A 20154-nucleotide genomic window follows, 5' to 3' on the forward strand; every position below is an offset into this window, starting at 1 on the left:
TATTATATTCTGTTTACTCATATGGAAATATTAACCTACAAACTTTTTCTCTCCCCATAACCTTTAGCATGTCTGTATCTACTGTCACAAAAAATATTTTGTCAACTCATTATTCTACCATCCTTAAAGCCTCCTCACCAAATCAAACAGCAGCACATAAACTCTGAGTGGCTACTACAGACCACAAATACTTTAGGAGAGAATATGTTAGTCTTTACCTTGCAGTGCTCACAAAATTTAATTAGGATTTTCCCTTTCCTTTGCCTACAGTTTATCTTGCAGATAAAGGGTAATGGTAGAGAGTTTAATTATAGCAGAGCTAATCACATAATAATGTTATCTGCATTATGTTTGCCATTAATATAGTTACAATACTCCTTATACCTCTTAAAGAAAGAAACTTGAATAATGGCCTGAACTGATGGCTCACATATGCCCACGGTTATGTAGCGCTTGCTTATGCATCTGTTCTTCAATAAAAACACATTGGAACAGTTCTTTAACTGCAGGGAGATCCTATCCTATTGAAGCCAATTAAAATTTTGCCTGAGACATCACCAGGACCAGGATTTCACCTACGATGTAAATTCAGCACCGCACCCGCGGTTGCAAAGGGCACGTGAAACCCAAACAACGCCAGGGGAGGGTGTGGCCCGTTCCATCAGGGAGCAATTTACCCATACAGGACACAGGCCCTCCCTCCGTGGGAACACTCACCTCGCACAGTGAGGGTAGCAGAGGCTTCCACTTTTCCGACTCTGTTCTCAGCAATGCAGGTGTAGGTTCCTTCGTCCGTGCTCATGGCTTTCTTAATGCGCAGGGTGTAGTCGTCTTTGATGTCATACCTGTGTGACACAAAAAGAATGAAAACCTGTCTTGCGGACAACAGAAAGGAACAAAAACCACCACCTGGAATACGCCACTCGGAATCTATCTTGGAGCCAACTTTGGAAGATAAATTATTATCTAGCATTAGATGATTCCACCAAGCATTAATCTTCGTGACGTCTTTATTGCACTCTGCATTAGTTAGAAACTTTACATAAAATTAGTATTGCTATGTTCACTCAGTATTAGGGCTTTATTAATAATATCATTCACTTTGTCCTTGATCTAGAGCAATAAGATAAAATTAAGCTATCAGACATCAGTTATCAATACATGACAGCTCAGGTTTATCATGCCTTTAAACTGTGAGAGCTACACGTTTTACCTTCTGCTGATTTGGAAATTTCCCTTTATATACAGCTTTTCCCTACAGCAGCAATCCCTTAGGGAACCATGAGCATGTTGGTAGGATCTCACACTACCCGACTGCAGACAATAAAAAGTATATTCAAGCTCTGGAATGTGACATTTATTGAAGAGGCACATTAAAGCAGATTTATCAATATCACAGAAATACCCCAAAATGATTCATTAAGGGAGGACAATAACATTTTCTCTTTCTTAAAACACATTAGAAACAATTCAATTATGCTTTGTTCATTTCTTTGTTTCTCCTGTTGAAATAATTCTAAAACTATGAGGATGTGTAAAATGTGGATTAATACAAAGTATTCCAACATGCAGCAAACATTCATTCTCAAGGCATTTAAAGTGCTTAAAACCTTGAAAAATATTTTCAGTTAAATTGTTATTATCCTGTAGAAGTCATGCTTAACAAACTATTTTAGGTTCTCATCCAAAGCTCAATAAAGTCAATGGGGGATTTCATCTTGTATGAAATGTATCTGGTCTCCAAATCAGGAAAACACTGAGTTTCAGCATGGATATTTTGATCTTGAAATACTCTCTCAAAAAATTATTTTCAACAACGTTTCTCCTTCACATAGTAAGCCCATGATAAATTAAGTCACCTTGAACCTGAAGTTGGCTTCAGAGTCTCATTTACCAAACAGTGAAATAGGAACGTGAAACTAAAGAAAGATCGAGACTTCAGGAGATGCCAATACTATTTCTCACTGCATTCACAATTGTGACACAACTTCAGAAGGACTGATTTACCCTCTCTTTGCTATGCAGTAAAGAACTTACAGACTTGTTCATATGGAGGAGCACCCTTAAAAGTTTTGATGAATAAGAAAACAATGCAATTACTTAGAGGAATGTTGTCAAAAATCCTCTGTGAGGATTTTTAAATTCTTTGGGAACGTGAAACGTAACTTTTTTTGTACATAATATAAATTGTTATCGGTTCCTTTAATACAGATTTCTAGAGAGAATACTGTGTGCTAACAGACTTTAAAATGTCTTAACTCAAAGGGTCCTATATGTTGAAGCATTTTAGGTCTAATTAGATATCAATTACAACGTTAGTAACAATTCCAAGAATAAAGAGCAGTCAAGACATCTTTTCACACTCACTACAATCCAATACAACTTCATTCTGTATTCAGTAAGTCCATTCTATTAATTGGTAAGAAATAATTTTAAAAAGACCAAATTGTGGTTAACCATTCTGTCAGAGTTAACATAAACACCCAGGAGTTACACTTAATTGTATGTACATGCAGTACCTCAGGTTCAAGTAACAAGTAAAAATTATGCAAAGAGAAAGAATAAGGAGATGCCATGGAAAACTTCAGAAACCTGTAGGGATATGGGTTTTTTGCCACTATAATGCCATTGTGGGGGGAAGTCATGATGTTAGAAATGATTAACCTGCAGTTTCTGGAGCACTACAGATCTACTGCAACTATGTTCAACAGCCACATGCAGCTGAGGAACATTTCTTCTTGGCTGCTCACAAATTATGTCATTTTGCATGCTGTGCTGCATTAGTCAATGGCAAATAGGAATCACTGTTTACATAAGAGAGAAAATGCAAATTTCCCCCCCTTGAAAATCTCAAGGATATGACAACAGTATCCCACACTGATGGAGCAGTTACTCGCCCTTGGCGACCGCAGAGTTGCAGATGAGAGAAAATGCTTATTTTCTTGACATGAGGCCAGCCCTAGGAGTCTAAAAACATAAATTTGTATTCAGCTCCTGCAAGATGAGAAAACTAAGATCAGTTGTAATATAAATATGAATTGGATATAGGAATCAGAGTTATAAAGCTGGGCAACAATTAGTCATTGATTTTTTTAAATTTTTTTTGTTAAATAGGACAAATAACATCCCTGCGGTTCCCTTAGCACTGCCGAGAGGAGAACAGACAGGCAGCAGGACTGCATCTGACTGAGGGGTTGCTTGAACTGGGATGCAGGAGGGCTGGGACAGGGCCCTCCAGTCTGCTGTGGGCTGCAGCTGACTCACTCCTCTCCCTGTCCCCGATGTGCCGGTGACGGCATGCCAGCCAGCTGCCTTGGAGGCTCGGGCAGCCTTTATGCCTGCACCTGCCAATCATGCAAATTGTGCAAAGGCTGCTGGGGGAAGGAGCCAGCTGCATGGCATGCCAGGACGCAGAGCAAGGGTGCAGCCATCATCTCCCACTTGGGCCGTGAAACGGAGGGTGGCGTAAACATGTCGCTCTCACGGTCCAGTTATCAATTACTTCAAGGACAGGTTCAGCTCTCCCAGTCTGCTTCTCCAACAGGGCCATACTGGGTTTTTGGACCACCCTGACAGAATGTGCCATCTAGCAATTAGATTCATGCATAGATGGGCCCGTGGGACATTACAACCATCTGCTGTCCTGAAGTATTGATACGCTGCCCCTCAGTCATCTGTTCCACCCGCACTGTCCCCAGAAGTCACCACGGTTCAGTGAAGTGCTTTGACAGACGAAGCAGGCAGGAAGAAAACTGGTTTTTAGCCTGATCCACTGCAGCACAAGAAGCTTGTGCAAGAAAGCGACCATGAAGTAACGAGGAGTGAAGACTGTTCAGCATCTACTCATGTAGCCTTGAACAGTCTTATCCCACAGCCTTGTATTCCCCTAGTGAGGCGTTTTCACATGAGTTTCTGTGGAAGTTCACCCTCACCTGGATTAGTACTACTGAACACTTGGGAATCAGGATTAGGGCCTTTCTCTTTGCTACTTCCACTCACAGAGAGGTTACCAGGCTCCTGAACTGACGATGGAACGGCAGAAAACCAGAGCATAGTGGTTAAATTGCTCCTCAGTGTAGGCAGTGCACTAAGAAGGCAATGCCTTCAAAATATGTGCAGTGTCAAGAAACAACTTGTGACATATTGCCCAAATATTGCTGACTCCCAGCCAATTAATGCTAACATTCAGCTAAAACCATGGGGTGTCAGACATCAGCTTCACATATTTATGGCCATCTAATTGATTTTAAGTACTTCTCTTTGTTAAACATTCAGAGGTGCTTCACCATTCAGTTTAGCTTAGACTTCAGCCATCAGACTGAGCTGGGAAAGGTCTTTTAAACAGCCAGTCAGTCTGTGTCAGATATGAACCAGCCACTTTTGGGCACCACGTTAAATAATTTCTGTTCTACAAGTAACAGAGCAGGTCTGCCTTTAATTACCAGAGAAGGAAGGGGCTGGCAGGGGACTGGCAAGGAAGAAAGAAAGAGAGAAACAAGAGGCAGATGAGAAAACACTGCTGGTGAGGAAATTCTAATAGAAATTGGGTGATTTTGAGTGAAATCTGGCAGTCTCTGGCACATATGAATGCATTCATTGTTGCTAGTTTTGATTAATGACAGTTGTACAATAGTGTGCTGACAGTCACTGCCATACAGACACAATTTTTTTTGATATGAAACACTGCTGAAAATGCAACCCAATCAGATTTGGCCCCTGAACAACATGTGCTATCATCACTGTACCGTGAATTGAGATTGATTGGTAACCAGCTGTGACAAAGTGGGAAAAAGAGCCTTGTCTTTTTCAAGAAAAGAAAAGAAGAAAAATAAAAAACTGAATTGTGTCAAAACCATTACCATCTGCTCAACTAAATAACAAATAAAAAAACCCACATTGACTGTTTTTAACTATCACAAATTAATGTACTGAGGTTGAATTAACGTATTGACTTCAGCATCTAAGAATAAACTTGAATTGAACTGGTTTTGTCACAGTTATAATCCCCCCCGTTCAAAAGTGTATCTGTTCATACTCAGCCATCAATCTTCCATCGTTATCAAATAAAAAAAGAGAAAAAAATTCACTGAACTTAAGAGATTTAGCAACATTTTTTTTTTGCATTCGATATACATTTTCCAGAGTGTTTCACAGAACCTCTAGTTTCCACTTTTTCAAAAATGTGCAAACAGCTATGTATAAAAATGTATGCACTTCTTTTGCCTTTGACATGCACAGGTAGCAAAAACATGTCTGCAGTTGGAGTAATTACAATCCTAAATATCCAAGTAGGCCTAACTGTTAATACAAGGATGTACTTGCTTTAGCAGTGTATTTTAAAAGTCACAGAATTCATTACTAAATTCAACAAATCCAACTCAAAAAGTCTTGTTTCTTGCTAAAGGGAGCTTGCAAGAGGAAAAAGTCACATCTTAACTGTTGCAAATGAGGCCACGGGCCTCAAAAATTGAAATCTGTTTATATCAGGCATCTATTTTCTTTTAAAACATTACTGTAAATAAATAAAATAAAACAAGACAAAAATAAAAATAATCGAATCTTTGTATGAATGCATTGTAGGCTTTGCCTTTTTTTTTTTTTAGACATGGCACAAAAATGACTTTGTTCTATTTCCTTTTGCCTGTTTGCCAGACTATTTTGCAAAACACGCACAAAGCTTCGAGATTACTCACAACATCGATGATTAGGGAGCCCAAATAGAGAGATGCTACTGGCCAAAACCAGAGTAAACAGGAGGTAGTTAAGGAGGCTTAAGCTTCTGTCTGCACTTCTCTTTTGTGGTACTGGCACTTCAGCTCCCAGCATAGTGCCACAGCTTTTCACTGGCTCCAGGACCCTGTGCCAGATGGAGGCAGCCAGAGGGAAGCTGCAGCGAGATAGGAAGCGTGAGCTCGTTACCTGCTTCAGCCTTGTGCGATCCAGAAGCAGACTGGAGAGCCTCCCTTCCCACTGGCAATGCCCTACTCCCAGCTCCCTCTCACAAATGCAGTTTTGTTCACTGCCATCCCATGCACTGACAAGTGGGAGAAGAAAGAAGCCCAAACCTCTGTGAGTGGCAGCTTTCTGAGGGAAAGATAAGGGAGTCTCTGGTTTTCTTTCCCTGGTAAACCTGAATCAGCAACAGAGAGAGGATGAATGTGCACATTTGTGTGCACTGGTCTCAGGTTACTCTGTTGTGCCCCTGAAATCAAGTCTAGTTGCTGCTGGGTGTCTCTTAAGACACTGCTTACAGCTATGATAAATTGAGCTACCAGGGAGCCATCCCCAAGGTGCTGACAGGATGGCTACCACTCACATCTACATGTCTGCATTCCCATTTATCTTTTGGGTGGGCCATTTATACCACAGAAAGGTAGGAGCATATGTGACATTACCTTGAATTTCTTCCTGAGAGGCATATAGGCAAGCAGTCATATAAAAGGGTTCACTGGCCTTATTCCATACAACAAATCAGAAAAAGAGCTACATGACACAGGCTACTATTCACTATTTTGATTTTTCTTAAGGTATGTTGACAGCAGGTTCTGCTTTAGTCCAAAACCTCTTATGGGTTGTGACCAGCATATTATTTGTAAATGTTAGGGTACTCACTGTCACTTCCAATAATACAAAACACAAACCCACACTGCACTGTCTTTTAAAGCAAGGTATTCAATAAAACGGCCTAAATCTCGTAAAATATGTGTAGAACATGAAAGTCACTGGGCCAACATTGTGAAACCATACCTGTGTCCAAGAAGACGGTGTTTTCCAAATTCTCTGGAAGCATTACACTCTGCTTCTATGCGCAAACAGACAGGTGTGACTGCACATAACTAGTGCCTCACAAAATCAGGAGCCAGGAACTCAAAACAGAACCAAGAAATTAAAATGAGACTGCTCCTTGATTCTCTTGGAAATAATTTGGAAACAAATAGAAGTTATGAACAAAACACATGTTTGGGAATCAATGACTCAGTAAACCCTATCTAAACTTATGCAGGCTCCATCTTTTACCTCTACATCTCTGCACAAAGAAGTGTGTACTCATAGGGAATTACCACATGATAATTACCCAAAATGGGGTCTGATTTGATTTTAGTTCCAGACAAGGCTCCATATTTCAGAAACTGGAGCGTCGGTGGAAGTATGATCTAAGAGACCACGTAATGACTTGGCATGGAAACCCATCCTCCCATCACCAGAAGCAGTCCTTTCCCTCACAGATGAGACACATTTCTCAGGCACTTGAGGAGATTTGTATTATTAATGCCTGTGTCATAAATTCATCCATCAGAAAAGCACCTTTGATTCTCAGAGTTTTGTCCATTTCTGAGTTTGGAAAATTGAAATGATACTGCAAGGACTGGAACAAAGTAAGAAGACCTGAGCCAGACCAGCATCTTGCACTCACTAAATTTGGCTTGATGCATTTTTTTAATGTGAGCACATAGGAAAACACAAACTCTGTTTATTTCAAACTCCTTATGATCTATCTATTATTATTTGCCTTAAGCACGATAAATGATTACTATAAACTTGTCAGAGAACTGAAGTATTTTCTAATCAGTATTTTGAATCAGTAACCAACCTTGAAGTGGTAATTAAAGATGAAGTCATGTTAATGTTTTAATGAAAGTGCCTTCCACGTTGCAGTTGAGTCAGAAGTCGTATTCTTAAAAAGCACATTTTTGCTAATGTTAAACAATTATCAATGTAGGACTTACCAATAGAAACTTAAACTAATTCTCAGGCTTAAAACTTTACCACTGAAGTGTTTCCACTGACTGTGTAAGTTTATTTGTTTTTAACTGAGATGACAACTTTAGTATCCCATGCAGGGATGGAATGTGTTAATGCAGAAGAAATCCCTGCAGGCCACCCATCTCAGTAGCATCAATGGTCAGAGCTCTTGAATCTTACTCCCCCTTGAACATAACTGCCAGTTTCCCTCTCTCTGCTCTCCTGAGGGTTGTATAGAAAAATGGCATTGTTAATTATCTTTACTTTTTCGTACTTTATTTTAATAGTCAATCAACTGATCACGGTGAGATTAAACTGCTTGATATCCTTAAACTTTTTAAGAAAGAAGGTTACCTAAATATTCTAAAATTTATAAATACAGTGTATTAGCTATGTGATCATTAAGTTTTCACTCAGTATATTTTTCTGATAGCAAAGAAGATTCAAAGTTTAGAACGAGTATTTTGAGTGAAATTCTACATTAAATTTTATTGTGTCTTCTTCCTGCAAGACTATTTTTTTTTACTTCTACCTTCTGTGAGTGGAAAATTCAGAGAAACCCAAGTTTGAGGTTACTGCTACTGGCATTAAATTTTGTTTCTGAACTCTGCCAGTGACTTCATTAATTCCCTGAAATTTAACTACTTTAGGATGTTAAATAAGAGAATAAAAAAAACCACAGAACAAAACCAAAACAAACAATCTCCTTTAACAATACTATTTCAAGTGCACTGTCAGTGATCACTTCATACATCACCAATGGTTCACACAGCATAAAGAGAAAACATGCAGGCAGGAGTGTTAGTTGACACAATTCCTTTATGGTTGCTGTCCATGGAGTTGTAAAGCTATTTTTCCAACCTTGACCCTTATGTAAGCAACTGGAGACTGTTTTCATGAATCTGCAAACAGACTGCCTGAAACAATAGCTCTTCTTCAGCTCTGTGGTGAGAACTGACACTTAACATGAAGCCAATTTAAATGTCAATGTTATTAACCATTTCTCTACTGATCAGTCTAGCAGAGCCACACATCTAACACTTCTGCTCACAGCATTTAATATTTCAGACAAATGCAATGGCAGGTAACTATTGGGTTAAACTTTAGACCTCTGGAGTAACTGTGGGATGATGCAATTATAGGACTTTATTCAATGTCAAGCTTTCAGGGATTTAAAACATAAAAAATACTCTCATTTACACATTCACTTGGCCATGTATTTCTCATAAAACTGTAAGGAATAGTTTTTCACTTACAGAGCAGGAAGGGATCACTGACAGGCAAAATATCAAGCAGAGAAAAGGGATACCAAAAGAACAACAGAAGGAGGTGCCCCAGAAGCAGTGGTGTACATCATCTTGATGCTATATACACAAAATTACCCAATCCCTGCATCTATTTTACCTCTCACCACCTCCTTATCTCTAAATGATATCTCTGGCTTTACAGAAGTTTCCCCGAATGGTTCAACATAACAGCAAAAAGATGCTTACACTGCACTTTGCTGAGATGTGCCTGTGTTCACTCAGGCTCCATGGACTCTACAAGCTGGCAGCACAGCTCACTCTGTGCCAGCTGTGTGCTGCACTGTACCCATGGTGACATCCTCTGCAAACCGCCCCTACTCCCTCCAGATGTATGTAAGGATACAATCAGCATATTAAATCTCTTTCTTTCACTGTCTCCTTTTGATAAGCTGTTAAGAAGATCCAATCTTCTCCCCTGTGCTCCTCATAAAGGGACCTAATCTCTTCTTAATGCTTTAGCTTAGGGGAAAAAAACCCAAGATGGACATGCATATCATACAGGATCTAACCAGAGGTGACGAACAGTACATGCGATATATGTGAAAAACATCCTTTCCCCCTGACCCTTTATTTAAAAGCATTAATTGTTATTAATTGTAATAGAGATTTGCTGATGTAACCAAAGATTATATCCATTACACTACTAAAACACACTCTTTACTCTAATTAATTTTCAATACACATTAGACTGTGTTTTGTTACAATCAGCACAGATATTAACTCGAACAAAGCACACAGCACTGTAGTGTTATTAACTCATATTTCATTGAAAGGTCAGTCTCCCCTTCGTTGTATCTAGAGGGGGCTGTAGTTAAATACCTCACTATCCCATCCACAGAATATAAATGGAATTCTGTAGCGCTGTTGTTTATTCTTAAAAATTACTGTGTCTCTTGCTTACAGGGCCTTATGCTGCAATCATGGATGTGGTGGGTTGAGCCCTGGTTAGATGCAAGGTTCCCACCAAAGCTCTCATGAGAGAGCAACAACTCTGCAGACACCCAGATCAGTGCAGGAGGAGTGGGAGGGGGTGCTTCAGGTGCACTGCCCCTGCACTGCTCTGAGGGGGCAGGCAGAGAAAATCGGGGGTGAAGCTGAGCCCAGGAAGAAGGCAGGGTAAAGGTGGTTTTAAGGTTAGGTTCTATTTCTCATTATCTTATTCTGATTTGGTTGATAATAAAATAAACTAATTTTTGCCCACATCAAGTCTGTTTTGCCCATGACAGTACCTGGTGAGTGATCTCTCCTCATTTGTATCTCGACCCATGAGCCTTTCATTATACTTTCTTTCCCCTGTCCAGCTGAGGAAGGGAATAATAGAAAGGCTTTGGAGGACACTTGGCATTTAGCCAGGGTCAACCCACCACAGTGGAGAAATACAAATGCAGAACTTCTCTGGCCATCAGGGCCTTTCTGGATCTCCTCTTAAGGAATCCAGCTTTTCTGAGTTCATTAGGATAAGGTTTGTTGTCAGTTGCATTTAAATCCATTTCAAAGATTTGCATCTGGAAGACAGTAACATATTTCTAAAATTTCGTGTTTTACTCTTAGTTTTGGGCTCACAAGATGCCATGGAGGAAAGCATGGAAATTATAGGTTTGTACTTTTTCAGTAAGTACTATCAGAAGTGTGACAATGCGTATGCATATGCAACTACTTTTCAGGTACGAGGCATCCAGTTTTAAAAACATAGCAAAACTAACATCTACACAGACTTGTGTTGTTGCAGCTAACATACATCTTAGAATATATAATTTAATTCTATGCTTTAAGAATGCTCTTTCCCAAATAATTTTTAATTAATACTGCTAATCTTCAGCAAACAAGAAAGCTTACTGCGCTGTTTGTGGTTTTCACTGCTGTGTGTCACCACGCTGTTTCATTTTAATAACCTACAATAATAATCTCTTAACACTTAGCAATATACCTTGTGTAAACCACACATCATCGTCATTCTGAAGTATCACTCTTGGTTTTTCTGCCTACACTCCCACTGTGTGGGTGATGCATAAAACAAATAACTCTTCCTGCTGGTGCAGTTGCCACTTTTCATCTCTAGTACAATATCCACCTAATCAGACAGTGCCTGTAAGTGCAACTTAAAAGAGCAGGTTGTAATTTCATTAAAGATGTATTTACTGAGCTAAAACAGCTGTTCTGGGGCTGGAATGCAAAAAAAAGGCCTATGTGATTGCTGCTCAGTCATTTTTAAGGCAACTGAAAAATACATTTGCTGAGCTAACCTCACTCTCCCGAAGAGCTGGCACTGCTGGCTTCTGCTCTATAAAAGGTTTAAACAGTGTGTCATAAATTTTGACTTGTAATTGAAAATCTCTTCACTTCCTAAAAAAAAAAGTCCTTATTGCTCGCTATGTAATTACAGACCATGCAGCTGCTCTCTTCGGCTTCGCTAGAAAATTTGAAGAAATGAAACACTGTGCAAACCTTATTCAAATTTTATTAAATTGCTAGTCATAGATATGCCACTCTCATACTGGAGGCTCTCAAATAATATCACTTTCTTCCTGTTACCAGGACTAAAAAGTAGACGAGTCAAAAGTGGATCCAGGCCATATTGTGTTTCCCACCACACAGGAAACCATCAGCTCTTTAGCAGGAAAGTATAATCTCTATTTCTGCCAAGAGGGCATCAAAGGGAAAGATACCTGAGCATGTATCTGGAAAGATATTTCAATGCATAAAGACAATTTTTATTCCATTTTCAATAGGTCCTAATCATTATGCATGGCCACAATTGTCTAAGTCACCTTAGTACAATCGTCGTGCCATTTCCTTGTGCCGTTTATAATGAAAAGAAACTATTCATGAAACAGTGAACCTCATATTTCAGCCAAAGGCATAGGACTGGTGACCCCACAATATCCTGTTCACCTCCAGTAGCTTGACATGAGTCATACTTGATTAACTATTCCCTAGCCTTTGTGTACTGTGGAGGCTATGGTGTGATGCTGAATTTTTAGAGCAATTAAAATAAAATATACACCATGCGCCTCTACCTTTGATTTACAGCGCATTTCAGTCTTGGGTCACTGATCTGAAATGGGCAGCTTCTGGCAAGAAGGTTTTACACACCCCTGACTTCACTTTGCATTTTGTTCCTCCCTGTTGGTGCTGTATCGACATTTAAATCAGCAAATTATTAACTTGCTGGGATCGGTTTGGGTTCTAACAAGAATTTTAAAGACTGAAGATTACAACTAATTCATTAAAACATATAACTCACAACACTGTTTCCATCTGGTATTTGTTGTTTTCTTAATTCCTGTCCAGCCATACGCAGAAGAGCTCCAGGATACATATCCCAGTCTGAAATCTCAGGTCTACAGGATGTTGGACAAGTAACTTCCCGTGACTGTTGGTGAGAACGATGTTTCCTCAGCATTTTGAAAAATGCCACTCAAAGGACCACTTTAAGGTTTTAAATTCTAAACACAGACCGCCATGGTTGGTTTAGATCATCAACTCAAAGCAGCTAAAATTTGGAATGAAGTTTTGCACCTCCAGAATAAACTATCTGTTCTGTTTTAAAGCATGGTTATTCATATATTTCTGGTTAATTACACAGACTTTTCAACAAATGCCCAAATTAATTCTTTTATAAACAGTGACGCTTGCAAACATAATTATTTCTTCAGAGGTTGGGATTTTTTTTCTGTTTTAATCCAGTTTCAACTGGAGATGCTTTTTGTTCATCAGGGACCTTTATAATTAAAACTCTAACATTCTGAAATTATTTTCCAATTATTACTCAACACACAAATCAGTGCAGCAATACTATTTATATTTGTTACCAGAAAATACTGTGATTACTTTACTTTCACACATCACTAAAAAAACCTGAAAGTAAGTGAGGTGGAAAAGCAGAGAAGGATTTCTGAAAGACTATGGATCCACTATTGCTGATTCTGGCATTCACCAGGAGCAAATTACAAGAACAAAATGCAAAAATTCAGTTCTTTCCACTTTGCTGCCACTGAACTAGACACTTTTGGAAGTCGAACTAACAGCAGACACATTTAAAAATGTGCAGTAATTGTTGATACAGGTAACTTCTATAATTGTCTTGTAATCTAGGGATGAAGCCAAAAGAAATTATTGAAAAAATGAAAACCGGCAGATGTGCAAAGAATGTTGTTAGCTGTAGAAACAGGAAATTGATATGGAAAGTTATAAGACAAATGGTTGCACAGATCTGCTCAGAAGAAGTGTTTATGCATGTAGGAAGAATAACAAAGGGAATTCCTTGAGGGCTTTATATTTCACTGTAGATGTTAAAATACTTAAAATACAGGGCCTCAGAAGCTGAAAGTTTATTTCTCTTTTACCTCAGATGAAACCAAAAAACCCACCTCTATCTATACCTTCAGACTATACTTGAGCAAATTTCTTTGCTGGTATTAAAAAATCAAAAAAACCCCCAAGCTTTTGGTTTAGCTGTTAGTCAATCTTCCTTGATTAAGCATCATGCAGCATGCTTTGGAAATTTCCACTCTTTGGACAGTGAAGACTCTGCTCACATATTCTGCTATAGATATGAAACATTTTAGAAAAGAAAACATGCAAAGCTGATCATCAGAGGTATTTGCTTCTGAAGTGCAGATGTTAGATCCTACTGGATGACCACAATCCATGTGGCTCAGGTGGTGGTCACCCGCTATGTGGGCAGGGGTTGTGTCAGTCCTCTGTCCCCCAAGGTGGTCTCCAGAGTGAGGTTCTGCAACCTTGCCCCTTCCTTACCCACCCCTCTGATGTTCTGGGAAATAGATACAGATGGAAACATACCCTCACCTTCTGTTTTAAGATGCCAAAACACAATTAGTGAAATGTTAAACAGTAGTGTGAAAACACTGCAAAACATCGAGAGTAGTTTCGAAGCATGAAGTTGATTATTATCAGAATGTACCCCATGAACCTTCTCTCCTTTTAGTTAAAAGCCCAGCGAAAACTCTTCCTATGCTGTGAGTAGATAGGGTCTGGCGATCGGAAGATTTCGGTTTGTTACGGAAAGATAGGGACCGACCCCCTACCAGGGACCACCCCCTCCCATACCTGGCAGCCAATAATAGATTAGGTGACTTCACAAGCAGACGGAAATGACGGTGTAACTTAGCATTATAAAAGACTGTGTTACAAGGTAATAAACGCCATTTGCCGTCCACCACATTGGTGTCTATGAGTTCATGGCCCGAGTGACAGGAAGATAGTCACCGTGCTTTTCCTGAACCAGGTCGTCACGCAACAAGTGGTGCCGAAACCCAGGTATGCTCGAGGCCTCCGTGTAGCTCGGAAGACTCGCCAGATACCGGGACGGGATTCCGCCTGAGCTCAGGTGAAAAGCGGTCGGACGGCTGGACCAGTCCGACGGGGAGGACGCTCCCGGACCCACAGGAGGATGGAAACCCTTGTGAAGGTCGTATCAGAGGTTCATAATCAATGGGGTATTGATTGCAAAGCTAAGGATTTTACTCTTGCTGTTGCAAGGCTTATGCAAATCGGGGTCATTGACCAGCCGGTGGATATACTCCACCCTGATATATGGCGTAAATGTACCAACGCATTGGCAGAGGAAATGATGTCCTCAGGCCAAACTTCCCATCTTAAAGCATGGGGAAAAGTAATACAAGCCTTGCGAAAGGCGAGGTCTGAACAGGAGGCCTGGAAAGCGGCTGAAACATGCCTGCGGGAAATTCCTAAGTTGGGAATTGGCGCCGCTACACAAACCCCGCCCCTCCCAATCTCTAACGAGTCTGCTGTGCCTCAGCGCACACAAGAGGGCGATGATTCCCCTCAACCTTCTAACTTGGATTCGTCTGCGGGTGGGCAGGAGCAGACTAAAACCGTGTGGGAAAAGTTAACTCAGGAGGCTAGAACGGTTATGGAAAATGCGGAGTCTGAAGGGATTAGAGATGAACCACCGCCCTATGGGTTCCAAAATGGCCCCCGAGGGACAAGAGAAGGGCGGAGTGTAGACACCACAGAGCGCGAAAGAAGGGCAATAAAATGCCTCGTGGACAAGGACAAAGGGGGGCGGGGAGAGGCCAGGGGGGGAAGGAACAGCGGACGCCGGCAGGATGAAAGGAAAAACATGGGGGATGAGAGCAGTACAAGTGATAACGAAAGTATGTGTGGGGGAGGGAGTGCGAGTGATAAGGGAGGCTCAAGCGAGGAGGAGGAGGGGGGTGCAAGCCGAGAGGGCAGTACCAGTCACAAGGATCGCTTGAAAAACGGTTTGCGCAGGACCTATGCCCCTAGCAGGGGGCGGGAGGAGCGCAAGGGGAGGCAGCGGTCTGAGTGCTCGAGAGAGAGGCGGGGCGGACAGTCGCACGCCCACAAGGGGGTGGGACGGGGGCGTAGCCCGCCCAGGAGACCGCGGGAATTACAAGCGGCTTGCCAGTCTAGCTCAGACCCTGAGCCGGACACTCCCACACTCCCGAGGGAGTTAAAAGGCCAGTGCAGAGGGAGAGGCCAGCGGCACTCAACCGACTCAAATACAGAGAGAGAAAGAAAAATTGTAGATGTAACTATAGGTGAAAATAAGAATAAACCCAAGCCACAGAAAGAACCAATCCCTCTTACTGACTGGAAAGCAATTAAAGATGCTTGTGCGGATTGGGTAGAGACTACAGCGTTAGCCTTCCCTGTCCAAGTTATGGAGGGGGACAGGAGGATTCATTCTCCGATAAATCCAAAGGACATTCAAACGATTATCAAGGCGATTGCAGATAAGGGACTTAATTCTGCCATGGTTTCCACCCTGATAGATGGTCTTTTTGGGGGAGACGATCTGCTTCCATTTGATATTAAGCAAGCTTGTCGTATGATTTTTGATGGAGCAGGCATGATTGTTTTCAGACAGGACTGGGAAGACAATTGTGGAAAACAGCTAGCAGTAATAACCGGGGCGGACCATCCGCTGCATGGCTCTAGCTTACAGCGATTAATGGGTACTGACCCGACTATGGTCACCCCACGAGCACAAGCAGAAGGTATGCGCCCGTATGAAATCAGAGTAACTACCCGTGCTGCTAGAGAAGCCATTCGCTCAGCCTCAGCAGTTATTGTTAAGCCATCCCCGTGGTCCACCATAAAACAGGGTGAAAGTGAAGCTTTCACACAGTTTGTGGATCGCCTTCAGGCAGCGGTGGACTCCTCCTCCCTGCCTCCGGATGCAAAAGGCCCGGTTTTGGCAGACTGCTTGCGCCTGCAATGCAATTCAGCAGCCAGAGAGATCTTAAGGTCGCTGCCAGCAGGGGCAAGCATTGCAGACATGATTAAGCATGTCACGAAAGAAGACCGTTTTACCCCGGCCCAAGTGGCTGTTCACACAGCAACAGCCGATGCAACGGCATGTTTTAACTGCGGCCAGCTCGGCCAGTCGGCAGTAAATTACCCTCAGCCAAGGAGCCCTGCAGTAATACGCCCTTCCTCTCAAAGTCGGCCTAGAGGACCATGCTATGCATGTGGGAAAAAAGGGCACTTTGCTAAGGATTGCAGGTCTAAGAAACAGGGAAACGGGAAGGGGAGGGGGCAAACCAACTGCTGTGGCCGCACCCAGCCTCCTCCCACTTGGAACATGAGTCGGCCACATACGAATGTAGCTACACTTCCCCAACAGGCGGCAGCCCCTATGACTTACCCAGCAACACAGACAAACCCGTGCGAGTTCCAAAACCCACAGAACTTGCCCCCAAGGGCAGAGGCCCCAGCGTGGCCCTGGCAGTAAGGTGTGACCGCCCACCTGTGGTGTGGGGAACCTGTTCCCTCTATGGCACTGCAGATGATACCACTATTAAAGTCCCCTTTCTGGTTGATACCGGTGCAGATGTCACTGTCATACCCAAAGCATATTGGCCTTCCCACTGGAAATTAGAAAATGCTCCTATAGTAGGCGGAGTTGGAGGAACAACTCGAGCCCAAAAGAGTGCCCATCTGGTAACAATCATGCTTCACACCAAGGAGGGACCTGAAAAACTCATTGCCCTTACTCCTTATATCCTATTTGAAGTCCCAGCCTTGCTGGGAAGGGACGCCCTAACTCTCCTAAATGCCAGAGTGACAAATTTACCATGAGGGCCACTGCTGTTCACCCGTTTCCTCCCATCAAGCTGACGTGGAATTCAACTGACCCGGTTTGGGTGGAGCAGTGGCCCCTATCTCAGCCTCGAATGGATGCCCTCCAAAAATTAGTCGACCGCGAATTGCAACGAGATCACATAGAGCCCTCCACTAGCCCATGGAACACTCCAATTTTCATGATACCTAAGCGGTCAGGTGAAGGATTTCGTCTCCTTCACGACCTGCGCGAGGTAAATAAGAAAATTCAGCCAATGGGCGCAGTCCAGACACAGTTACCTATGAGTTCCATGATACCCAAGGGACAGCCTTGTGCTACCCTAGATATCAAAGACTGCTTCTTTTCTATACCATTGCATGAAACAGACAGAGAAAAATTTGCCTTCTCACTGGTGTTCCCAAATAATCAGCAGCCCCATTTACGCTTTCAGTGGAAAGTGTTACCACAAGGGATGGTCAACTCTCCCACTATCTGTCAGATCGTAATCGATCGGGCCTTGGCACCAATTCGGCATAGCAATCCAGTCGCAACCATCATTCAGTACATGGATGATATCCTGTTATCCGCGCCTTCGGGAGACCAAGTAGACCGGCTAATCTTAACAATCTCAGACACCTTGAAAGCGAACGGGTTCGAAATTGCAGATTCAAAAATAAAAAAGGGGCCTTGCATAACCTTCCTGGGAGTAGGGATCACAGACTCCTACATAACCCCTCCCCAGATGAAAATTCGCAGGGACATTAAGACTCTCCATGACGCACAGCAATTGGTAGGGTCCCTGCAGTGGCTCCGTAACGTCATCTTAATTCCTCCAGAAATCATGACTCCCCTATACGACCTGTTAAAAGGAAAACATCCCTGGGAGCAGAAAGAATTAACAGCCAAGGCAATGGATTCCCTCAACTTTATCGAGCAGCAGGTATCCACGGGCACGCTGGCAAGGTGGAATCCAGACCTACCCCTCGACCTGTATGTACACTTTACAAAAGAAGGGGGGGTGGGAGCGCTCGCCCAGGGGTCACCAGAAAAAGCACAGCCAGTGCTGTGGGTAGTTGCAGGAAAGCTGTCACGTGCATTTTCCCCAGGAACCGAGTGTGTCAGTAATCTCATTATGAAAGGCAGAAAACTTGCACTGAGGCATTTAGGTACTGAACCTGCTAAAATATATCTGCCCTTTCGTAAACAGCTTCCAACACAGTCAATGACACTGTCAGAACACCTGGCCATAGCCTTGGCTGGGTTCAATGGAGAGATCCAGTATGCCACCAAACCTCCCTGGACCCAATTGTTAGCCATTGTCGACATCGACCTTCCACAGAAGGTTATGGACCGGCCCCGACCGGGACCGACAGTGTTCACAGATGCATCCTCTGTGACCTCCACTGCCGCAGCAGTGTGGCAGTCAGAAAATAAGTGGCATTGTGTAAAAGCGACCGATAATACACTCTCGGTCCAGCGGCTAGAGGTAACGGCTGTTGTCCTGGCTTGCGGGCTGTTTCTAACAGAGCACCTCAATATAGTGACTGACTCGATGTTTGTCACCAAGCTCTGCCTAGCCATGTCGCAGCCCGGTGTGCCAACATCCAGAGCAGCCCTGATGCTGGAAGAAGCCCTTGCTTCCCGAGAAGGCACCATATCGGTCATTCACATCAACAGCCACGACCCGATCAGAGGTTTCTTTCAGATCGGTAATCACAGAGCAGATGCTGCTGCAAAAGGGCTGTGGACACTGAGAGATGCTCGTCAGTTACACGAATCTCTCCATGTCGGGGCCAAAGCACTAGTTAAAGAGTGCAAAATCACGTATGCAGATGCTAAGCATATCGTAGCCACATGTCCCCATTGTCAAAAAACGCCACTTTGGTCCAGTGGAGTAAATCCTAGAGGTCTTAAAGCCTCCAAAATATGGCAATCAGATTTCACACTCTGCCAAATCTTGAAACCCCAGCCCTGGCTAGCAGTGACCGTAGACACCTACAGTGGAGTAATCGTGGCTACTCAACACGCCAAAACAGATTCCAAGGCAACCATCCGGCACTGGCTAACGGCCATGGCATGGCTCGGGGTCCCCAATCAGATCAAGGCCGACAACGGTCCAAATTTCACGTCCAAATCAGTTCAGGCATTCGCACATAAATGGGGCATTACACTGACACATGGCATTCCGTACAATAGCACAGGACAAGCCATAGTCGAGCGAGCAAATCAGACCCTAAAATCCAAAATAGAAGTATTGGCTAAGGCAGAAGGCTTTGCCAATGCAATTCCCTCGAAGGATCAAGCGCGGTTGTTAACAGCTTTGCTAGCACTGAATCAGTTTCTCAGAGGGGAAGAAGCGAACAGTCCAGTTCAAAAGCACTGGGCCACTCGTGCATTAGAGGAAGGCCCACCAGTCATAATCAGAAATGAATTAGGAGCTTGGGAACAAGGGTGGAAAATAGTCTTGGCTGGACGGGGATACGCTGCAGTTAAGAAAGACGGCGAGGTTAAATGGTGTCCACTTAAATCTGTTAAGCCAGATCTTCAGAATACAACTAACAAAAACTGCGAGCCTTTACTTACAGGATTGGATCATCGGACGCCCTCGCAACCAGTACAGCCCAGCGTCAAAGGAAGACGACACGCCGATCAGCATCCCGTCCAACCCTGCGGATTCGGCGCAGACAAAGGCCAGACAGCGTGGAGACAACCACCGTGAGAGATGCCTTTGTGTAATACTGATCCTGGCACTCTTCAAGGTGGAACCAGTACATGCAGGCCGTTTGCATCACCAGCCATTTAAATGGTCTCTCCTTAGGCCTGGGAGTCAGCAGGTTATAGCCTCTCAGGTAACATCAAACGCACCAAGCTTTACCACCACCCTGTGTACGTTAGTCCCACAAGACCTATGCTCGGCACTTGACAGATTCTATATGTGTCCTGCCTCAAATCCTGGAAAAGGGTACTGCAACATGCCTGGCGAGTACTACTGCGCTCACTGGGGATGCGAAACCATAGCCCCTACATGGA

General features: G+C 42.9%; 1 protein-coding gene across 15 annotated transcripts in view; it reads right to left on the minus strand.

The window, feature by feature from the left end:
• The window catches only part of ROBO2 (roundabout guidance receptor 2), a 1049785-nt gene that overhangs the window by 123104 nt on the left and 906527 nt on the right, over nt 1-20154 (minus strand). For all 15 annotated transcript variants that reach the window (XM_050333786.1, XM_050333782.1, XM_050333787.1 and 12 more), the window contains one exon: nt 718-845. In XM_050333786.1, the coding sequence (XP_050189743.1) occupies nt 718-845 (128 nt within the window). The remainder of the gene's footprint in view (nt 1-717; nt 846-20154) is intronic.

Source organism: Myiozetetes cayanensis, unplaced genomic scaffold (assembly GCF_022539395.1).
Source record: "Myiozetetes cayanensis isolate MyiCay16 unplaced genomic scaffold, myiCay2020 scf5-8, whole genome shotgun sequence".
Taxonomy (NCBI): Eukaryota; Metazoa; Chordata; class Aves; order Passeriformes; family Tyrannidae; genus Myiozetetes; species Myiozetetes cayanensis.